The 20,347-nt window shown below is 37.7% G+C and overlaps 1 protein-coding gene across 2 annotated transcripts in view; it reads left to right on the forward strand.

Annotated features, from left to right (window-relative positions):
• Positions 1–20,347, forward strand: part of plxna1a (plexin A1a) — a 206,589-nt gene that overhangs the window by 131,263 nt on the left and 54,979 nt on the right. For both annotated transcript variants that reach the window (XM_079848220.1, XM_079848221.1), the window contains exons 10-11: positions 5,147–5,347; positions 18,916–19,012. In XM_079848220.1, the coding sequence (XP_079704346.1) occupies positions 5,147–5,347; positions 18,916–19,012 (298 nt within the window). The remainder of the gene's footprint in view (positions 1–5,146; positions 5,348–18,915; positions 19,013–20,347) is intronic.

Here is a 20,347-nt window from a genome sequence, read left to right on the forward strand (position 1 = left end):
GGAGCATTGCTAGAGGCAGCAGTTGAGCAAAACAAACAGCAGACTAGCAGAGCAGTGCTGCCAGATCCCAGAGCCAAAAAACAGCCCTCCTCTTTCCCTCAGCACGGCTTCCCAACAATACTGTACTGCATCTCTCTGCGTTTCCATGTCCATTTCATATCAAACCTCAGCTGCAGGTCCGTTTGAAATGTTATTCAAATTACATGATGTGCTGAGTAATTCATCGAATGAATTAAATATATGTCAGTTTTTGCTAAGAAAAGCCACTAAATTTAGATGTAGATGCACACTAACATCTTGCACCATGAGCACTGTGTCATGTGAAGTTTAAAAGCAAGTTATCAATTTTGAAAAACACGTCACGAGACCTCTGTCATGTTAGACATATTATTATGATTATTGTTTTTATTTGACATATTATTACAATTTTATGAAAAAGAATATGCATTGTTATATTGGTATTCACTTTAACTAGAAGTTTCTAAGCCATATTTTACTGCATTAAACATTTTAAAACTAATTTGCAACAATGTTATATGTAGCCAAATCTATTTTATACATGTTTTTTTTTATATATATATTTATTTCTCTGACAATTAGGTACGTTAATGGTATTAGTTTGTAACTAAAGGATAAAAAAAATTATTTGAGTTATTTTTGAGTTAATTGCGAGTTAGTTTCATTTTATATTTTATTTTATTTCGTTTTTATTTAATTGAATTGATTTTTTTCTGATAATTATCCATGTTCTCAGAGATATGCAAAGTAACCTTATCCTGGAATTTTCTAGCACTCCATGCATTCATTTAAAATGCAGTATAGTACCGTGTTAAATATTGCAGCTGAAAGTGCAGTGTAATGCTTCAGCATCGGTCTGATGGATTTGAGTTTTCTAACTTGAACATGTGAGTTTGCTCCGAGCTCATTCCCACTATGTGATTCTGCGCTGTGGGGGCGCACACTGCATGATAACCTGGATTCCCGGCTCACCGGAGCCGCAGTCATTTCAAAGCAAATAAAGGCAGTAAGAAGGAGAAAACGTGAAACACTTCAAAGGAATCCCCACGGTACACCATTATTCCATTGTGCTCAGCAAGTGTGCCATCTGATCTGCTCTTTCAACCCTGTTTTGACACCTGTCAGGGTACTTAATAAAATAGTTTCCCACGTTTGCTCTTTTTTTCCATTTTGCTTTAGCTCTTGTGCTTTCTTACAGTCTGATTACTCTTACAAAAAGTATTATTATGGTACTACGGTGATAATATCTGATGGAAAAAGTATAATACATTGAGATTACCATATTAATGTGCCATGATATTGACATATCATTAAATGACAAAATATCATTAAATGATCTATATGCACAAAAAAGCGTACAATGGTACTTTTTACAGGATCATCTCCATCCTGTTTCTCTTTCATTCCTTTTTCCTTTTTCTTTCTCATTCCCTCTCAAACGCGGATTTCCATTTTTCCTTGGGGGTGGACTCACATCTCTTCTAAAAGGCATCCCTTCCTTATCAGATGGTTGGAGCGTTTCATTAAATGTGTAGTTTACGGCTATCTTTTCTCCACCTGTGTGTTTTGATTGCCGAAACGAATGGCAGAGCCACAAGCAAAGCGTCTCTCAGCACCAGTCAGGTGGTTTAGCATTAATGAGACCAGCTCCCGCTCTCCTCTGATTGGTTCTCAGTCGCTCTTATCATTTCTCCCCTTTGCCTCACGCAGTTGCGAGCTGAATAGACGTTGTTAAATGACATTGTGTCACGTTTGCAGATTATTTTCGGAATGAAGCCAAACTAATCATGGTAATTAGATTTCATGGCAGTTTATTGAAAAAAACAAACAAACAAACTTACAAACAAGCTGAGTGTGAAGGGATAGCAGAACTAATGATGAACTAATGATGCCAAAGCGTTTGTCTTTGAAGATATGCCCAATTTTATGTCACTTGGAAACTAATATGATGGTAAATAAAGCAGAATCGAATATACAGAGTGGCTCTTTAATATGTATTATACTTATACCATAATTTCTTTTGTAACAATCATAATGTACCACTGTACTGTCAAGAACATGCCCAAGTCATTGTTCACATCAAAACCAAAAGAAAGAAGAAAAAAGAAAGGGCTAATTTTGAGACTCTTTTTTTGTACTGCAGCATTCTATATATAGGTATAGATGTATAGATTATAGGTAGATATAGACACAAAAACACACATGTATATATATGACATTTATAGCATGTGTGTATATAGATTGATGGATGGATGGATGGATGGATATTAAAATAAAACTATGATTATCTAATCAACTATGATTTGACTACATATAACATTGTTGCAAATTAAATTTAAAACACATAGTACAGTATGTATTAAAACGCATATAATGAGTACTGGACTATTCATGAGATTCAGCCAGTTGTTTGTACCATGGTATTATAGTAATGCCATGTTTTTCTTGGCATGTGCTTATAATTCAGCCTTTGAAAACATAAGTATTTAGTATGCAGCCATCATGCTACACGTAACCGACTGTTACAAGCAGCGAAAACACATTTCCTTTTAAACCTCTTGCAGTGATATAGTTTTGGGTTTGTGTGCTGCGTTCTTAGGAAACTGATAAGGGCTCTCTGTGCTCAGCATACAGGCCTTTATTGACTCTGAACAAATTGCACCTTTTCATTAGCAGCGAAACCCTCACCTTTGTGTACCACACAGTAATTGAACGCTAACACAGGCTCGCTCCATTGAGGGTGGTGGTGGGGGGAAACTGCATCACAGTCTATTTATTCAGTCACAACCGAATCGAGAGCACAGCACAGTATTAATAAGGAGACTGCCGCCCGAGGCAATTAAACCAGCAGCCCAATGGAACTCTGCAGAGTCACCGATCCGCATGTGGCTTTCCCATCAGGTTTGTTTACAGAGCCCTCGCCGTGGCAGCGCTAGCTCATATCTCCGCTAGATTTTAATAACGCCGCTGGTGTTCCATACTCCTCCCATTCAATTAGAACCACAGGCAGGGTAAATAGGAAATGAGGGTAACAAGTTCAGACGCTTTATCAGGCTTTGATAGGCGAGGTCGGGGAAAGATCTACCCTGTGCTGCATCTTTCGTACATCACCTGCAAATGTTTCTTTATTTTGGGGTTGCACGACTTCAGCTTGATTTAATTGTAAATGTGACCTGTGATGCATCCAGTAATTTATGGTACTGAATGATTATCATATTCATGCATCACATCCATCCATCCATCCATCCATCCATCCATCCATCCATCCATCCATCCATCCATCAATCGTGTATATATGTATGGTTTTCTAGGTGGTTGCTAGTTTTATGAATTTCCTATATATTTTAAGCAGATTTTATACTTTTTTTAATCTATAAAATTATTAGTGGTGGGCAACGATTAATCGCATCCAGAATAATAATTTATGTTTACATAATATACATATGTGTGCGTACTGTGTATAATTATTTTGTATATATAAATACACACACATGCATGTATATATTTAATAAATATTTGCATGTATGTACTGTGTATGTATGTATATATATATATATATATATATATATATATATATATATATATATATATATATATATATATATATATATATATATATATATATATTAGGGCTGTCAAAAGATGAATCGCGATTAATCGCATCCAAAATAAAAGTTTGTGTTTACATAATATATGTGTGTGTACTGTGTATAATTATTTTGTATATAAAAATACACACTCATGCATGTTGTATATATTTAAGAAAAATGTTGATTTTTGTATAATTTATATATAAAAAATATATATTTATATATAATATAAATTATATATAAATATATACAGTATATATATATATATGTATTTATATATACAAAATAATTATACACAGTACACACACATATATTATGCAAACACAAACTTTTATTTTGGATGCGATTAATCGCGATTAATCTTTTGACAGCCCTAATATATATATATATATATATATATATATATATATATATATATATATATATATATATAATTTATATTGTATATACATATAAATAATTTATATATAAATAACTTTTTTTAAAATATTTAAATGCATGTGTGTGTATTTAAAATAATTATACACCGTACGCACACGTATATTATGTAAACACATACTTATATTTTGGATGCGATTAATCATTAGAAATTATATATTATATATTTAAATATGACACAAACAGGTTTTGTGAGATTCACTCTACCAACTGATGCATCATGGTACCACACGTTTTTTTGTTTGTTCTCCTACTGCATCAAAGCATCAATAGAAAGGCTTATGCTTTGATGTAGTTGTATCTTCCATCATGTAGTGCTTCAGTTTTTTGCTTAAATTTCGGGTTTTATGTGTTGCACATGAGATGTGTCTGTGACATATAAACATATAAACACACACACACAAAAGCAATTATTCTATGTAGAATCTGAAGATTTATAATATTTTTCTTGAGGAGCGGTCCTGCCGGGTAAGATCTCGTGCCTATGGTTATGCTGCTGCCTAGTTAAAGTGCACAGTTGGCATCATAACTCTGGTGCCAATGCCAAGTCTTTAAAATGGCACACGCCCTCAAAAAGCTTAATTGCATGCTCTGTGCCCTGGTTTTCCAATCTGTTGGCATGACAACGGTGGCAATGGCCTTGAAGTCCTCGTCGCATCCTTCATATCCTCGCCTTCGCCCGCTCTTGATTTAGCAGCATCACTGAAGGGGCTGCCATGTCTGAATGGCCACATTTACTCTAGTAAGATCAAAGTGTTTTTGATCTTCTTTAGATCCACCTCAGTGCTGTTATTTGAATCTATCAAAATCATAATAGCAAGTCATTATGTTTTCTGTATAGCAGTCTCAAATTATGTCTGTGTGTGTCATCTTTCATACCTCTAAACACATGACAAATATAAACGCTTTGTTTTGTTCAATCTATTGTATGCTACAAACACGAATAAACCCTCAAAGTGACCATGTGTATGATTTTCGTCTCACAGATGATAAAATGCGTGTAAATAAATCCTTTAATATCATAGAGTTCACTCACATTTGATTTACAACATATAAAAAAGAGCATTTTCTGAAGACTATCCTCTTTTTTCATTTCGCAGGAGTGTCCCCAGATCCTGCCGTCCACTCAAATCTACATCCCCGTTGGTGTCATGAAGCCCATCACCCTTCTGGCCCGGAACCTTCCACAGCCCCAGTCTGGCCAGAGGAACTACGAGTGTATCTTCTATATCCAGGGGAAAGAGTACAGTGTCACTGCACTGCGCTTCAACAGCACCAGCATACAGTGTCAGAAGACCATGGTAAGATAAATGCTTGTTGTATTGTTTTGGGTAGTTTTATTTTGTTCAGTAAGGAAGCCCTTGTTTTTGCATAGCTCAGGAGATGTAATGGAGTAATTAGCTGTAACTATTTACATTACTGTTAAACTGTTTGGAGTCAGTAAGATTTTTGTAAAGAAATAACTTTTATTCATCAAGGGTGTATTAAATTGTGACCCTGGATCACAAAACCGCACGGGTATACATTTGTATGGGTCAAAATTGTCGATTTTTCTTTTATGCCAAAAATCATTAGGATATTAAGTAAAGATCATGTTCCATGAAAATATTTTGTACATTTCCTACCGTAAATATATAAAACATTTATTTTTGTAAGTGAATGCAGCAAAATCGCGAACATAAATGAACAACTTTAAAGGCAATTTTCTCAATGTTCAGATTTTTTTGCACCCTCAGATTCCAGATTTTCAAATAGTCGTATCTCGACCAAATAATATTGTCCTAACAAACCATACATCAACGGGAAGGTTATTTATTCAGCTTTCAGGTGATGTACAAATCTCAGTTTCAAAAAATGGACCCATGTGACTGGTTTTGTGGTCCAGGGTCACAATTGATAAACAATAAAGACATTTATAATGTTACAAAAGTTTTTATTTCAAATAAATGCTATTGTTTAACCTTTTTTATTCATAAAAACATTAAGCAGCTACTAAAATATTAAGCAGCAACAGTTTTGACCCCAAACTTTTTTTTCTTTAAATATTTCTCCTAAAATTCACTCAACATTGAATTATATTATATCATAGGATTTAATTCAATCTCAATATGAACTCAAACATTTATCTTTAGTCACACAACATAGAATTCAGATGGATGGATGGATGGGTAGATATATCATAGAATTATTATGTTCTGTGAATTTGAAGATAAATGTTTGAGTTCTGACTTTTACTTTTACTTGCAGCATTTAGGAAAAGAGACATATGAGCACTGGCATAGGAGACTTTAATTGAACCGCTTTAATTTACTCTTCCTTTGATTGCATTGCTGTCTTGGAGAAACAATTGAGATGCTAATAGGATCCCATTGGGGATATTTCTTTCCATTGGAAAGAATTTCTAGCCAAACTTACTGTAGAGAGTGTTGTGTGTATTTTATGCTCACACGGGCCAGTGGACCTGCACCGCAGGCAAATGGACCGAAAGTCATTCTGACAAGCCGTGACTCGCTTAAATCCTCACATCTCTGCGAGTTGTTTAAAAGTCATTATTGGTGGAGAAACGCTAGTCCAAATAGCTGGCCATTTTCTTACAGCACTGCTGACACAAGCCTTCCCCCTCATTACCTTCTGGCCTGTCAACATTTTGTCTGCCTGTCAAAAATCCCATCAGGCACTGGGCAGGCACTGGTGGACCATTAGGGCCTGATGAAACACGTGCCACTTGTTATCGTTTTAACAGACTGCTTTGCAAAGGCAGTCATTAGTGGCAGAGAGAGGAAGCTTGGGTATTTGATGGCACCGTGACACTCCTCACCATGCCTTATTGATGGCCGTTATAGGACGCAGCCTCTTTCTCTTTTGTGTTGAGATTCCCGGTGTTACTGAGGGGGAGCTAATTACACGGCTAAGAGTTTGCACAGAGCTGTCTCGCTAAAGACTTTATCGACTGTTTGCTGTCGCAGCCGTTTCAAATCAACAGCGATTGGCGCGTCGCTGACGAGAAGCTATTCCTCTGTCTCCGCCAGCTGGAGGCATCAGCCAGAGTGATGTTAACTTTAACAGTCAACGAGAGCCAAAAACTGCCGGCTGATAAGCGACCTGTTCTCTTTGAATTTTGCAAGGAAGGGTGGAACCGTTACAGGTGCATTTCTGAATGAGATTCTCAAATGTTTAGCTCACTTCAAATTAAAAACGGTCATTATTTACTAGCCCTCATGTCGTTCTTTCCTCTCTGGAACACAAAATGAGAATTTCCGTAAGGTGTGCTAGTCACTCGCTTCCATGCATTTACGTTGAATGGGAACTGGAGCTTTTGAGTTCCATAAATTGACTGATAAGGTGGTCCATATGAATCCTTTGCTATATGTCTTTTGAAGATAGCTTTGTGGAATGATAAGACTGAAATTTTAGTTGGTTTTCACTGTAACCAGATGATTGAATCATTAAGTTGAACTCGAGAGCCAAATCAGTATGCTTCAGTCAAACTGATTCATTGATAAGATCCAACTCAGACAATGATTCATTCATGCATTGATTCAATTGGACATTGCCACGTCTCTTGTAAACATGATTAGAGTCAGAGCAGTTTCTTGTTTCTCCATTCCTTAAAGTTTGCTCTGTTTCTCACACGACTTCAGAAAACTTAATATGGAGCATTTGAAATCCTTTGAACCACTTTTATGGTGCTTTTTAAGCCCCCATAATTGCATGGAAAAGAGCAGTCTTAAAAATGTTCCCTTTTGTTCTCCAAAGAATCAATTAGAAAGTTGTTTGAACTTATTTGAAACTCAGATGTTGTGGTTAAAATACTAAAAGTAACATGTTAATTTATGAAATACTTCAAAATCGGCATCATTCTATGATGTGTTGTTCTTGAACAATCATGGATAACTGTACGTCATCTCTATCTCAGCTGAAACTCTAAGATTAGGTCCCTTACTTTGCTTTGGTCATCTGCGGTTTACGCCTGTGACGGAACCACGCCGGGACTGGTTCTGTGCTGCTGGGTATCCAGACAGCCTGTCACTCCTAATGAGAGCCGCAATTACAGCCGTGTTAAGATCCCACTGCAATTACACCATTAAATGCCAGCAATTATCAGTTACTTAGCTTGCAGTGATTTTAGCATGAGTGCTGTGTAGCCCTGCGTGAGAGTTCCATTACCAGAAGTAGGAGCATGTTTAGAATGACAGGCTTTGGCATAGATCAAGAGTCACTATTGTTTTAAACATTCACAGAGTCACTCCTTACAGATTAAATGACTGTTCGTCAATAGGCTTCGGTCTGAATCGGTCCCGGAAAATTCCAAGTAATTCTGTAATAAAACGGTTTGGCTGAGGTGCCAGACGGCAGGTCGGATATGAATCACCCACCAAAAGCCCCTGCAGTTCTTTTCATTCAGTCCACAGAAAAATGTCCCATCTGAATGATTAATTATAACTCTGACTAACGGTTTTGTTGAATTCAAAGGGATTTGAACTGTTTGCTTTGCCATAACACTGCTGTTTCTGAGAAATACCATTTTTAAGGTCCCAGCGGCAGTGTTGTGAGTAACAACAATAATCTGGTTACTTTTTGCTAACATTAAAGTTCTGAGTTGCTACTTTAAATGACTTCAAAAAGAGTTTGAACATTGAAGACACACTTAGAACTATCTGAATGTCAATACATTAGATAACAAAATTGTTCTAGAGTTTTTCTTTGAACTGTATTTACTTTCTGAGCCATTATTAAAAGTAATTTTAACAAAATGGTGATTTAATTTATTTATTTTTTTGTCAGTTCATGAAGTAATTTTCAGGTTCAAGATTGTCAAATGATTGTTGAATACTATTGTTTTATAACTGAAAACACATTTTTGGGAGATGTTTTGCATAAAATAATGTGGTTGTACTGCCTTTCTTCAATATTATTTTCCAATCCATTGACATTCAGGCATTTTTTAAGACTTAATAATAATATTTGGGGCTCAGGGATAAACTCTTGCCAATACCAATTTGAATTTAAATGAAAATAATAAAAATAATATTAAAAATTGCATATCGCTACCATGACACCATATTTGGTTCAAATATTAGTTTTATTTACAAAACTATTTTACATTCTTAATGATGCTTTCAAGTGATTTTGTGTGCAAATCTGACAAAACCTCAGCTATGCTAGCTATCTACTGTAGATAATATTATCATGGTGACAGATTTGACAGAACTGGCATCACAGAAATGGCATAAAAATGGATGTACAAGATAAGCGCTGGATGTGTAATTGGTCACTTTTATCGTGACTTACAGAATAATATTGCAAGCAGCGTTCCTCAGCGCTGGTCGTTTGAGGTCAATCTCGTGCCAGGTAGATTGGAGGCAACAGCTGGCAGGTGGACTCCCAGGCTCACACTGGGCAGATGGCTGGCGTTGTATGATTAGGGAGGGGGAGCTGATTGTGTTTGCCTGAGATTGATCAATTCGATCCTTTGTCTCTCTGCTTAAGACAATGGAGAGACGGGTTAATAAAGCATGACGGAGTGTTGGGACGCTGAAGGAAGCGGGCAGTCCTGACTCAATCGATTGAGTAAACAAAGGATATACAGCTTAGGATGAGATGTGCTGAGAAGGAAGAACATCAGTGACATTAGCAGGTTGATACTGAAGGAGGAAGAACTTATTATCTGATTTTCAAACTCTGTTTGGTTTGTTCTTATATCCAGTTGTCTGCAGATGTATTCAGATAGCCATGCATTTTCTCAAAGTGTGTGTCTGAAGAGATGCAGTACTGGACAAAAGTGATGCCAAATGCATGAGAGGGATTGAAACGGATGCAGCAGGTTCACTTTTCCCCACAGTTTTAATGAATTAATTTGGATACAAATATGTTATCCTGATGAATTGCAATGATATATGTATCACGAGTCGGGTTTCTATCCATTTATTTTTATTTTGGGATACAAATACTAAATGGAAATACTAAGATGCAAATAAAAATTAAGTAACAATAATAATGGTTATTTATGGTTATAATAATGGTTAACAATAATTAGTTAACACAATGCCTAACAGGAACTAACAATGAACAATACTTTTACTGCATTCATTAATCATGGTTAATGCTCATTTCTACACATACCAATATTACATATACTAGTACATTTGTAACATTTTAGTTATATAAATGAACTGTGATAGAAAATAAATGAACAGGAAAGAGTATATTTATAAATTAATGTTATCCGAGATGATTAAATCCTGTATTAAAAAAATATATATATTTGCAATTTGTTGGTGTGAAAATGTTAAATATTGTCATCATTTACTCACCTTCAATATATTGTTTTGGACCCCATTGACTTTCATTGACAAAAACAGTTGAAACTCTCTTTTGCAATCTACAGAAGGTCATACAGGTTTGAAAAGACATGAGGGTTAAAAAATGGTAACATGATGTTTTTTGGATAACCCGTTAAGACTCATAAACAAAGACCAATATGCATGTTTGTGAGAGAGATGTGTAGTAAGTTAAGTCAGTGTAAACGCAAGTCGGCTCACAGATTGTGCTCTGGCACCAGCACAAATTTGGCGGAAAAGATGTAAAAGAGAGGAAATCAAATGAAGGAGTGAAGATGGGTGTATAAAAGACAAGACAAGAGACCTAAAGTTGCTCTCCTCTACAGAGCCCTCTCTCTGAACGCCACAGCTCAGGACCCAGGAGATGAACAGAACAGGCTGATGGTATCAGACTCTGCTTTACAACATTACCTTCAGCTCAGATAAATGACCGGAGAGAGAGAACGAGAGACTGACAGAGAAAACACAATGATGGAATGGAATAGAGGGGGGAAAGGGAAGAAAAATCTCATCCAGAATCTCCTCTATGCCGTCTACAGCAAAATGAGGACTATCGGGAGAGTTTGATAGGATCCAATTAAAAGCCGTCATAGATAACATGATGATGAATTGCAGCCGTGCAGCAGAGAGAAGCTTTGCTTCAGACTCAACACACCAGTTCCTCCCCAAACACTTTGAGGGAGGAAAAAAAAGATAGGAAGGAAGGAGGGAAAATGAGCTCGGGAGGAGAGGGGTCATCATTTTTGAGGAAGGGAGCGGGAAGCAGCTTTCGTATGTTGGGGCGAGAGGGAGAGGTGAATAGCTGGAGGAGTCTCAGTTGCTTCCCACAGCGGGGTTAAGAGTGTGTCACACGCTCCTGTGGAGCCGAGCTCCTGCTAGGAAGAAGATTCACCACGAGCTCAGAGCTGAATTCAAGAGCTACAGCACTTGACAAAATGACTCTCTTGTCGCAAAAAAACGACACAGCAGTTGCACCAATAAAACAACTCTGCATAATGAGCTACAAATACATAATGACAGCTTCTTTTTTTCTTCTTCTTCAAAATTAGTCAAGCATCACTAGTACTTGGAATTAGTGATTTCAACAAACCACTAACAATAAGTATTACATTTACATACGTAACTTTTCCCGCACAATCTGTGGAATTTCTTAAACATAAAAAGTATTATGCAATCAATAAGACATTTCTCCTTATGGCATAAAGAGTAATATACAAAAACTATTTATGATTATATTTATAACTGCCTTTTTGACTTTATTGACAATTAACAGTGTCATGCCGTAATATAGGACCAAAATAGTAGATTGAATGTTGCATGTGTTTGTGTAAGGTTTCTGTATGTATGTGTGTGTGTGTGTGCGCTCGTGTGTGTTCAAAACCCCTCCCGATGTGCTGATGTGTTATTTTTACCCAGGCGCACAGGTATGCTATCAAAAATGACTAATTATATAAGACTGACCCACACAAAAGGCGGCGTTTTTTCTTCCCTCCCTCCTCACATTCCAGCAGCTGGTCTGTTTTGTTAACATCGGCACTTTCCAGCCCCACGGACCCGGAATCTCCTGCCTCACCCGCACGTATCCGTACGCTCCCTCCTTCCCTCCATCCCCCTGATCAATGGGCTTGCCAGCAGAGGACGGGCGCAGGCTGGGGAGATGCCCAGTGTGTGTCTCTATTTCTGGCCTCCATTCATTTTCCCCTGTGAGGGTAATTATGCATTTTGGGCATGCAGGTGGAGAGAGAAAGAAAGAGGACCTATACAACTCATATGTTACTCTATTCTCAGACTATTGTACATGCACAACTGCTTACAAATTTCAGGTACTATAACTGGAGTCATAATAAGTGGAGTTCTTGTTGTCTTTTATCATGTTCAGAAGTTAGTTTAATGCTTTCTTATTCTCTTTTAAGGTCAGTGCGTAGTTCCAGCCTGTCTTCTGCAAAGTTGTTTTACTTTCACTCTTGTACGAGCAATTTTTTTATTTGAATTACTTTTTGGGGTGGGATTTTTTTTTTTTTTCTTGCCGTTTACAAAGATGACTGTCTGATAAGTGGCAAAATGCTGAAATTGCATGAAAGTGATTGATAAAATGTTCTGTCATGTAAAGAACAATCAATTTACTTGAAGCAAACTTTTATCGCTTGACACTTATTGTGTTCATCCTGGTCATATATTACATCAAAATGAAAAGGAAAAATCAGCTTGAAAGCGGTTTGTCGGCTGCATATCTAGGATGTGAATCTCCCATTCCATCACATATTAAAAGTGCTCTGTTGGATTGAGATCTGGTGATCGAGGAGGTCATTTGAGTATAGTGAACTCATTGTCATGTTCAAGAAACCAGTTTGAGATGATTTGAGCTTTTTGATATGGTGCGTTATCCTGCTGCGCTGTGGTCATAAAGCCTGGACATGATCAGCAACAATACTCAGGTAGGATGTGGAGTTTAAACAATGCTCAATTGGTACCCAAAGTGTGCCAAGAAAATATCCTCCACACCATTCCCCCACCAGCAGCCTGAACTGTTGATACAAGGCAGGATGGAGCCATGTTTTCATGTTGTTTACGCCAAATTCTGACCCTACCATCTGAATGTCACTGCAGAAATCGAGAGTTATCAGACCAGGCAACATTTTTCCAATCCTTTATTGTCCAATTTTTGGTGAGTCTGTGTGAATTGTAACCTCAGTTTCCTGTTCTTATCTGAGTGGCACGGTGTGTCTTCTGCTGCTGTAGCTCCTCTGCTTCAAGGTTTGAAGTGTTGTGCGTTCAGAGATGCGCTTCTGCACACCTCGGTTGTAACGAGTGCTAATGAGTTACTGTTGCCTTTCTATCAGCTCAGACCAGTCTGGTCACTCTCCTCTGAACTCTGGCATCAACGAGAGATTTTCGCCCACAGAACTGCTGCTCTCTGGATATTTTCTCTTTTTTGAACCTTCTCTGTAAACCCTAGAGATGGTTGTGTGTGAAAATCCCAGTAGATCAGCAGTTTCTGAAAAACTCAGCCTCCCGCCTGTCCAGCACTAACAACCATGCCATGTTCAAAGTCACTTAAATCACCTTTCTTTCCCATTCTGATGCTGTTTGAACTTCAGCAGATCGTCTTGACTGTCACAAATATGTTTTTATAACAGTAAAATCTCTTTTCATGTAACCATAATGTTAAATTGTGCCATGCTTATTAAAAAAAACACTGATAAAAAATATATAGACTTTATTGATGAAAATTAAGTAATAAACCACGCAAACACAGCAAAAGTGTCCGACTTGACGGCTTCGTTTTCAATTCCACCCCCGATTGCGAGCAGAAAATCTCACTGCTCGGTATGAGCAGCGCCACATGAAGTCGTATCACCAATAAGAATATTATGAATATTTTTTTTTTAAATAAAATGTCCAGGCGCATTATGGTAATGAGACTTGGGGAGAATGTATGTAATTGTCATGAAAATGTCACTGTGCAGAATATAGACTTGTATAGGTTACAGGTTTAAATTCATTCATTCTCTTTTTCTGAGGTGAAATGCGACCAGCATATTTTATTTTGAGATTTTTAGCACATTTTTTATTTCGAAAACACATCATAACCATGGCATGGTGTGGGCGTAGTGATCACAAAGACAAGAATGTATAGAGTAAGTCACAGTCTAGGAGACATTGACATTTATCAACACCTGCCATGTCAGCTCAGCACCTGAGGGGCTTTTTTTTTTTTTTAAAGACCTGTGTGTGTGAGGTTTGGCGCGTATGGAATAAGTTGCCGGATCATGGTTATTCTTAATTGGGTCATATGCGTGTTTCTCCTCACCTTGTGTTGGAGGCCTCCATCGGCCTCATGGGAACTCACACTTGCACAAGCAATTAATTACTCTCCGCCATGTCTCCATGATGACCACGGGCTGAATAATGAGCGTTATTATTCATCCAGTCTCAAGTAGACGCCGAGCTCCTCCCCGAGCTCCTCTCACGCTGCCCTCTCTCACCAAACAGAGGCCGTTGTTTTCCTCCACCTTTTCCATAAATGCTGCGTGTGACCTTTTTGTAAAGAACAATGCACCATTTAGTTGTTTCCAGCCATTTTGTGGTCACCAAAAGTCACGTGACCCCAGTCGCATGATGTTACCGCGACGATTAGCATCGAATATGCCGATTGTTTGACTGAGGTGAGAGCGTAGTGTAATGTCAAAGGCATGTTAATGATGATATGAATAAATCATAGCTGTGTTTTCGGACGGCCCTCGGAGAACAGCGACGGCCGTTGTAAAGACGCAACGTATGTGTGGGAGGACAGCTGGAGCTCTTTAAAGTTTAATGGAGCTGGGACGCTGGTGAGGAGACGTAGGCAGGAGGAGTGTGAGGGTTCACATGTCTGCTTAGGGAAGAATGTGTGTTTGTAAGCGTGGAGGTCATCTGCGGTCTGCATGGAGGATGTGTTTGATCAAATTGGAGCTTTGAGAGAAGCTGCCAATGATTAGTTGTCAAAAGAAAGGCCTCGTGACTCGAGGGTGTTTAGCGGTTTACCCTTGACCTTGTGCCTTTCAAAGAGTCGTCAACTGACTCTTTGGCTTTGTTCAGACAGGCAGCAAACATCTGATTTATTTATTTATATTTTGCCGTGTCCGACTCAATTCCTTTTAGATGTTTGTAACTAACCATGGCAATTATTATTTTTAAAAACTGTTCACATTTATTTATATAGTTTGAAATCAGATTAAAACCAGATCGGTTTACAGTAGTTGTTTGTAATCTGAACCAGCCACATTAAATCTGATCACATTCATATGGGATTTAAAATCTGATTAAAATCTGATTTCAGTTTCAATTGCACTTCCGTTCAAAAGTTTGGGGTCAGTATTTATTTATTTTTTACATAGAAATACTTTTATTTTGAAAGAATGCATTCAAATTATCAAAAGTGACAGTAAAGACATTTATATTATTACAAAAGATTTCTATTTCTACATCTTTGTTTTCTATTTCAAATAAATGCTGAATCCTCCTGAATTTTTTTTTATCATGGTTTACTCAAAAATATTAAGCAGCACAGCAGTTTTCAACATTCATGTTTCTTGAGCAGCAAATCAGCATATTAGAATTATTTCTGAAGGTTCGTGTGACACCGAAGAAATGATGCTGAAATAATGCTGAAAATTTAGCTTTGCCATTATTACATTTTAAAATATATTAAAATAGAAAACAATTATTTTAAATTGTAATAATATTTCTGTTTTTAATGCATTTTTGATCAAATATATGCAGTCTTTGTGAGCATAAAAGACATATTTATAAAAAACATTTATAAAAAAAAAACACACCAACCCCAAACGTTTAAACATTAGTGTATGTTCAGATGCGACATTATTAATCTATTAATTGGTGAATGAGTGAACATGAGTGGTTTAAGAGGCAGTGTTTGCATGAATGTGTCAATAATGCTGTAATCCCTCCGATGCTTATGTTGTCTGATGCTCTTCGGGAGTTCATCATGATGAGATGTCATGATGGACGTGAGCAAAGGCAATTTTCAGTTTTCCGTCCTTGCTTTCCAAAGTGACAGCTACTCAGTTATAGTAGAAGTAAGACTCTCGCTGTCGCGCTGACACTTAAATCAGTACTGCAGCAACCGATGTGGATATACCGGATATTGACTGCACTGTCAGAACAAACGGACCTGATTTCATCACTTGCAGCATGACAGACGGGTAAAGTCATAAAGATCAGATTTAAAAAAAAAAAAACTGATTTATGTGCAATGTGAACAAAACCGGTCCTATGCTCACCATACTTGTTAGTCTTCGCGTTAATGTTTGTTTTGTTGCGCTACATTTTATAAACATTGGCAGATAATTTTTAATTCTTTCCGTCATTTTGAAAGATAACAAATAAGATATATGGTCTAGTGCATTTTCTTTCTTTGGAAACAATCACATTGCATATCATTTTGCATGACTTTTGTAGTAATACTGAAAGTGACAATGGATAATTCACCTCAGAACTAATTTGAACAAACAAGTGTCTATGACAAAGACTGTTTCACTCACTCAGTATGTATTTTTACTCATGTAAAAAAGGGTTAATATTGTTTATTAAAGTTTACTTATGTACTCATCCATTTCGTTGTGAGTGCAGTGCGCTTGCAGAGAGACTCCGCCCACACGTTCTTCTGATTGGCTGTGGTCTTTGATTGATTGATTTGGTCATGTCTCATAGTCGCGTCGCAACTGGATTGGACAGACAAATTGCTTGTCTCTGAAATCTAATCACATCGCTTCTGGTTTTAAGAGTCTAAACCAGCTAAAATATGTGTTATGAGTCCTTTTTTTTGGTTATGTCTATTCAGAATGACTTATGAGCAGCAACCTTTTTATTTTGGGTATGTCATGTATGGGGGTCTGGTAAGGGGTTAAAGGTCCAGTCCCCCCATTCTTTGCAAGGTAAAGGAGTACATTCTAAATCATAATTCTCCTTATTTCTTTTCTTTTTGGTTAAAAACACGGGTATTCAGGATTGGAACGCCATGAGAGTGATTTTGTGTGAACAATTCCTTTAATACACTCAACGAGAGGTTGCCGCTTTGAAACGGTTTCTGCACAAAAACTGTTTTGATGTTACATACAAACACATTTGAAAGGCACTGCAAAACTGGCTTGCCATGTATTTTGTATGTTCAAGTCTCAATGGTCAACTATTGTGTGTGCGTTTGCACACGTGTGTGTATGTTGGAGACAGTTGAAGCCAAATGAGATGTGTCAGAAAGCAAATTGGAAATGCCAATTTCACTTAAGTCCCAGCAACACGCTTCACGCCTAAACTCCGCCACTTGTTTCATGTGTAAATTAATGGCTTCCGCTCTGTAATTTAGATTTTTTGAGCGCTCCCGCATGCCCTCATTCTATTCCGCCCCGTTTCCGTCTCCCCTCAGCTCATCCAGAAATGGCCAGGCTGCGCACAGACAAATCGCATTTCTCTCTGCGCGCTGGTTCTGAGTCAGTAGCTTTGCTTGAAGAGACGGTTTCTGATACTAGAAGCTCGCCTGTAAGTGTGCTGAATGTCTCCTGCTGTTTATCAGTGCTTGTAAGGAGTGTGTGTGTGAATGAGAGAGGCCGTAGAGAGGAGGCTGCTGTCAGGGTGGAGTGTTTTCACCTCCCCCCATATTGATCTGACAGTCTCACAATTGCGTGATGAGAATCCTGACTTGTCTCTCCTCCGCTGTCCGTCTCACTCCGTTGCTCTCTCCGTTTTATCCGTCTCACTCTCTTTCTCGCTCTCTCTCTCAAGGATACACTTTTAAATGGCAAGATTTACATGGAGCGAGATAAGCCGGCATGTTTCATTCATTTGCTGCCATTTCAGCAGGGCTGAGCTCGAGCTGTGCACCGGAACACGGTTTGCATGCGTTTTTCTAAACACTCTTCATCCCGGCGGCCTCCAGTTGCATGTCAGGATCAGTGCAGTAAAACACTGATGTGCTGCACAAAGGGTTGAGCTACGTGGGTTATGGGAATCGAAAAATGTTGCGAGCCAGATTCAAATTCTCATTTCCTGAGCTTGAATGTGTTCAGCAGTATTGATATTTGGGCCATTTTTTCTTTTTATTAATTGGAGAGAGGACAGGAAGTTAGTTGCGAGCCAGATTCAAACTCCAATTTTCTACATGAACACCACAGCTGAATGTTGACAGCATTTTTTTTTTTGTTGTTGTTGTTATTTTGAGTCTTTTTATCCTTAGTAGAGAGAAAACAGGAAATTATAACTAGAAATAGGAATAATTGGTTCAGAAATAAAGGTCAGATTCAAAACTGTATTTCCTGCATATTAAGCACCATAGTGCAATGGCATTTTTTGTTTGTTGTTGTTGTCTTTTTAGCAGATTTTATCAACACAAGAACAGGAAAAGATAGTGAGAAGTGGAGGAAATTGTAATCGAAAAATGTTGCAGGCTAAATTCAAGCTCTCATTTACTGCATAAACACTACAGTTGACTGTGTCCAGCAATTTTTTCTCTGTCTGTTTAGTAGAGAGTGGACAAAAAATAAAGGGGAAAAAAGTCTACAGCACATAAACACTACAGCACAATGTGTCTTTTTGGTAGATGGAAAGACAATAGATAGAGGACAGAAAGTAATAGTGAGAAGTGAGGGTAATGGGATCGAGTAATGTGAAGAGCCTGATTTCCAACAGGTTTTTTTTGTGTCTATTTTCTTGTTGTTGGATCAGATCTGAAAATGTTGTTCAATGTGTCATTTAATAGTTTTTTTGGTGCCTTTTTGTCTTTTTGGTGGATTAGCCACACTTTAGAGACAGAAAATTATGGTGATAAGCAGTTCAAAACCCATATTTTTCACATGATGATTGCTACACCCATGTAAAACATAACCTTTTTGTGATCCATTGCTTTAATCGATGACAGGAATTTTAGTTGATGGAGGCTGGTATAATACAAACAGTCAGAAAACATCTATTACCAAGTGTGATAAATAGCGTGGAGTCATATCTATCTTTCGTTTTTCTTTCTCTCTCTGCAGTACGACTATGAAGGAAATGACATCAGTGACCTGCCGGTGGACCTATCAGTTGTGTGGAATGGAGATTTCGTCATTGACAACCCCTACCATATCCAAGGTAAACCTCGCCTCAGTCTGACACATCCGTTTCTCTATAGTCACTCTTTTTGTATTATCCGCCCCTCTGTGAAGATGAATTAGGGCCGTTTTATGCTTGGCTGCATGTCAGGCCTCACTGCTCTCCATACAGCTTATCTGGTCCTTCCTGAGCTGTGACTGTAGCTCGCCGCCGCTAAACAATGAGAAACCGTGTGAAACCCTCATTCAGAAAGAATGAAAAGGGTGTCAGTCGAGAAAGTGTGGTTATGGGTTGACATCCCCGTCTCGATGGCTCAGCCTGACTCCTCATATACCTCAAAATGAGCACTTTGGTCATTTTGGGTCGAGTCCAGGTCCATTTGCTGCTAATATTTCAAGTGTCAGGCTGGTAAGCAGCTATTTAGAGCGCTGAGTGAATGGTGACTCTGGAGGGCCATCCAATAGATCGCCACACCTGGGCCAAATGTAGCTCTCGGCACCTTGAGTGATGGTAACGAGTGCCGCGCTTTTCCGTTCTTCTTTTTCCCATCTCTTCGCTGTCAAAAAAATCTGAAAAATGCTATTGTACACAGAGATAGGAAGGCATTAAGACGGACCCAGATCCAATGTTTGTGTAACATCCTGTCTACTAAGATGCCTTCATATGGTCGGTTTCAAAAGGTAGAATTGATTAATGCTTCAGTTTGGTTGGGTGGAGTACAAGTAAATTGATTCATAAATGTCATTTCATTTTATGATTACTTGTCTATACTCTACTGTTCAATAGTTTGGGGTCAGTAATGATGCATTAAAGCAGGGTTCCTCAAACTCGGTCCTGGAGGGCCACTGTCCTGCACAGTTTAGCTCCAACCCTTATCAAACACACCTAGCTGTGAGTTTCTAGTGATCCTGAAGACATTGATTAGCTTGCTCAGGTGTGTTTGATCAGTGTTGGAGCTAAACTTTGCAGGACAGCGGCCCTCCAGGACCGAGTTTGAGGAACCCTGCATTAAAGTGATCAAACGTGATAGACATTTATACAGTTACAAAAGATTTATATTTAAAAAAAAAAAAAAAAAAAAAAGCTGTTCTTTTGAGCTTTGTATTATCAATAAATCTGGAAAAACTATATCTGTCAAAAAAAATATTAAGCAGCAAAACTGTTTTCAACAATAATCATATGATAATGTAATATTTATTTATAATTCATTAATTTGTATTTGTTTTTTGTTTTTTCAGACAAATATTTCTTCATCCGTAAAACAAGATAAATTTGCTTGAATAAACATTGTATAAACTATTAAAAGAAAATCTATGCAAAGAAAAACATCTTGAATTTAGTTTTTAACCACATTGACATATTTTGTTTCCTTGT

Source organism: Squalius cephalus (genome assembly GCF_949319135.1).
Source record: "Squalius cephalus genome assembly, chromosome: 18".
NCBI classification, from domain to species: domain Eukaryota; kingdom Metazoa; phylum Chordata; class Actinopteri; order Cypriniformes; family Leuciscidae; genus Squalius; species Squalius cephalus.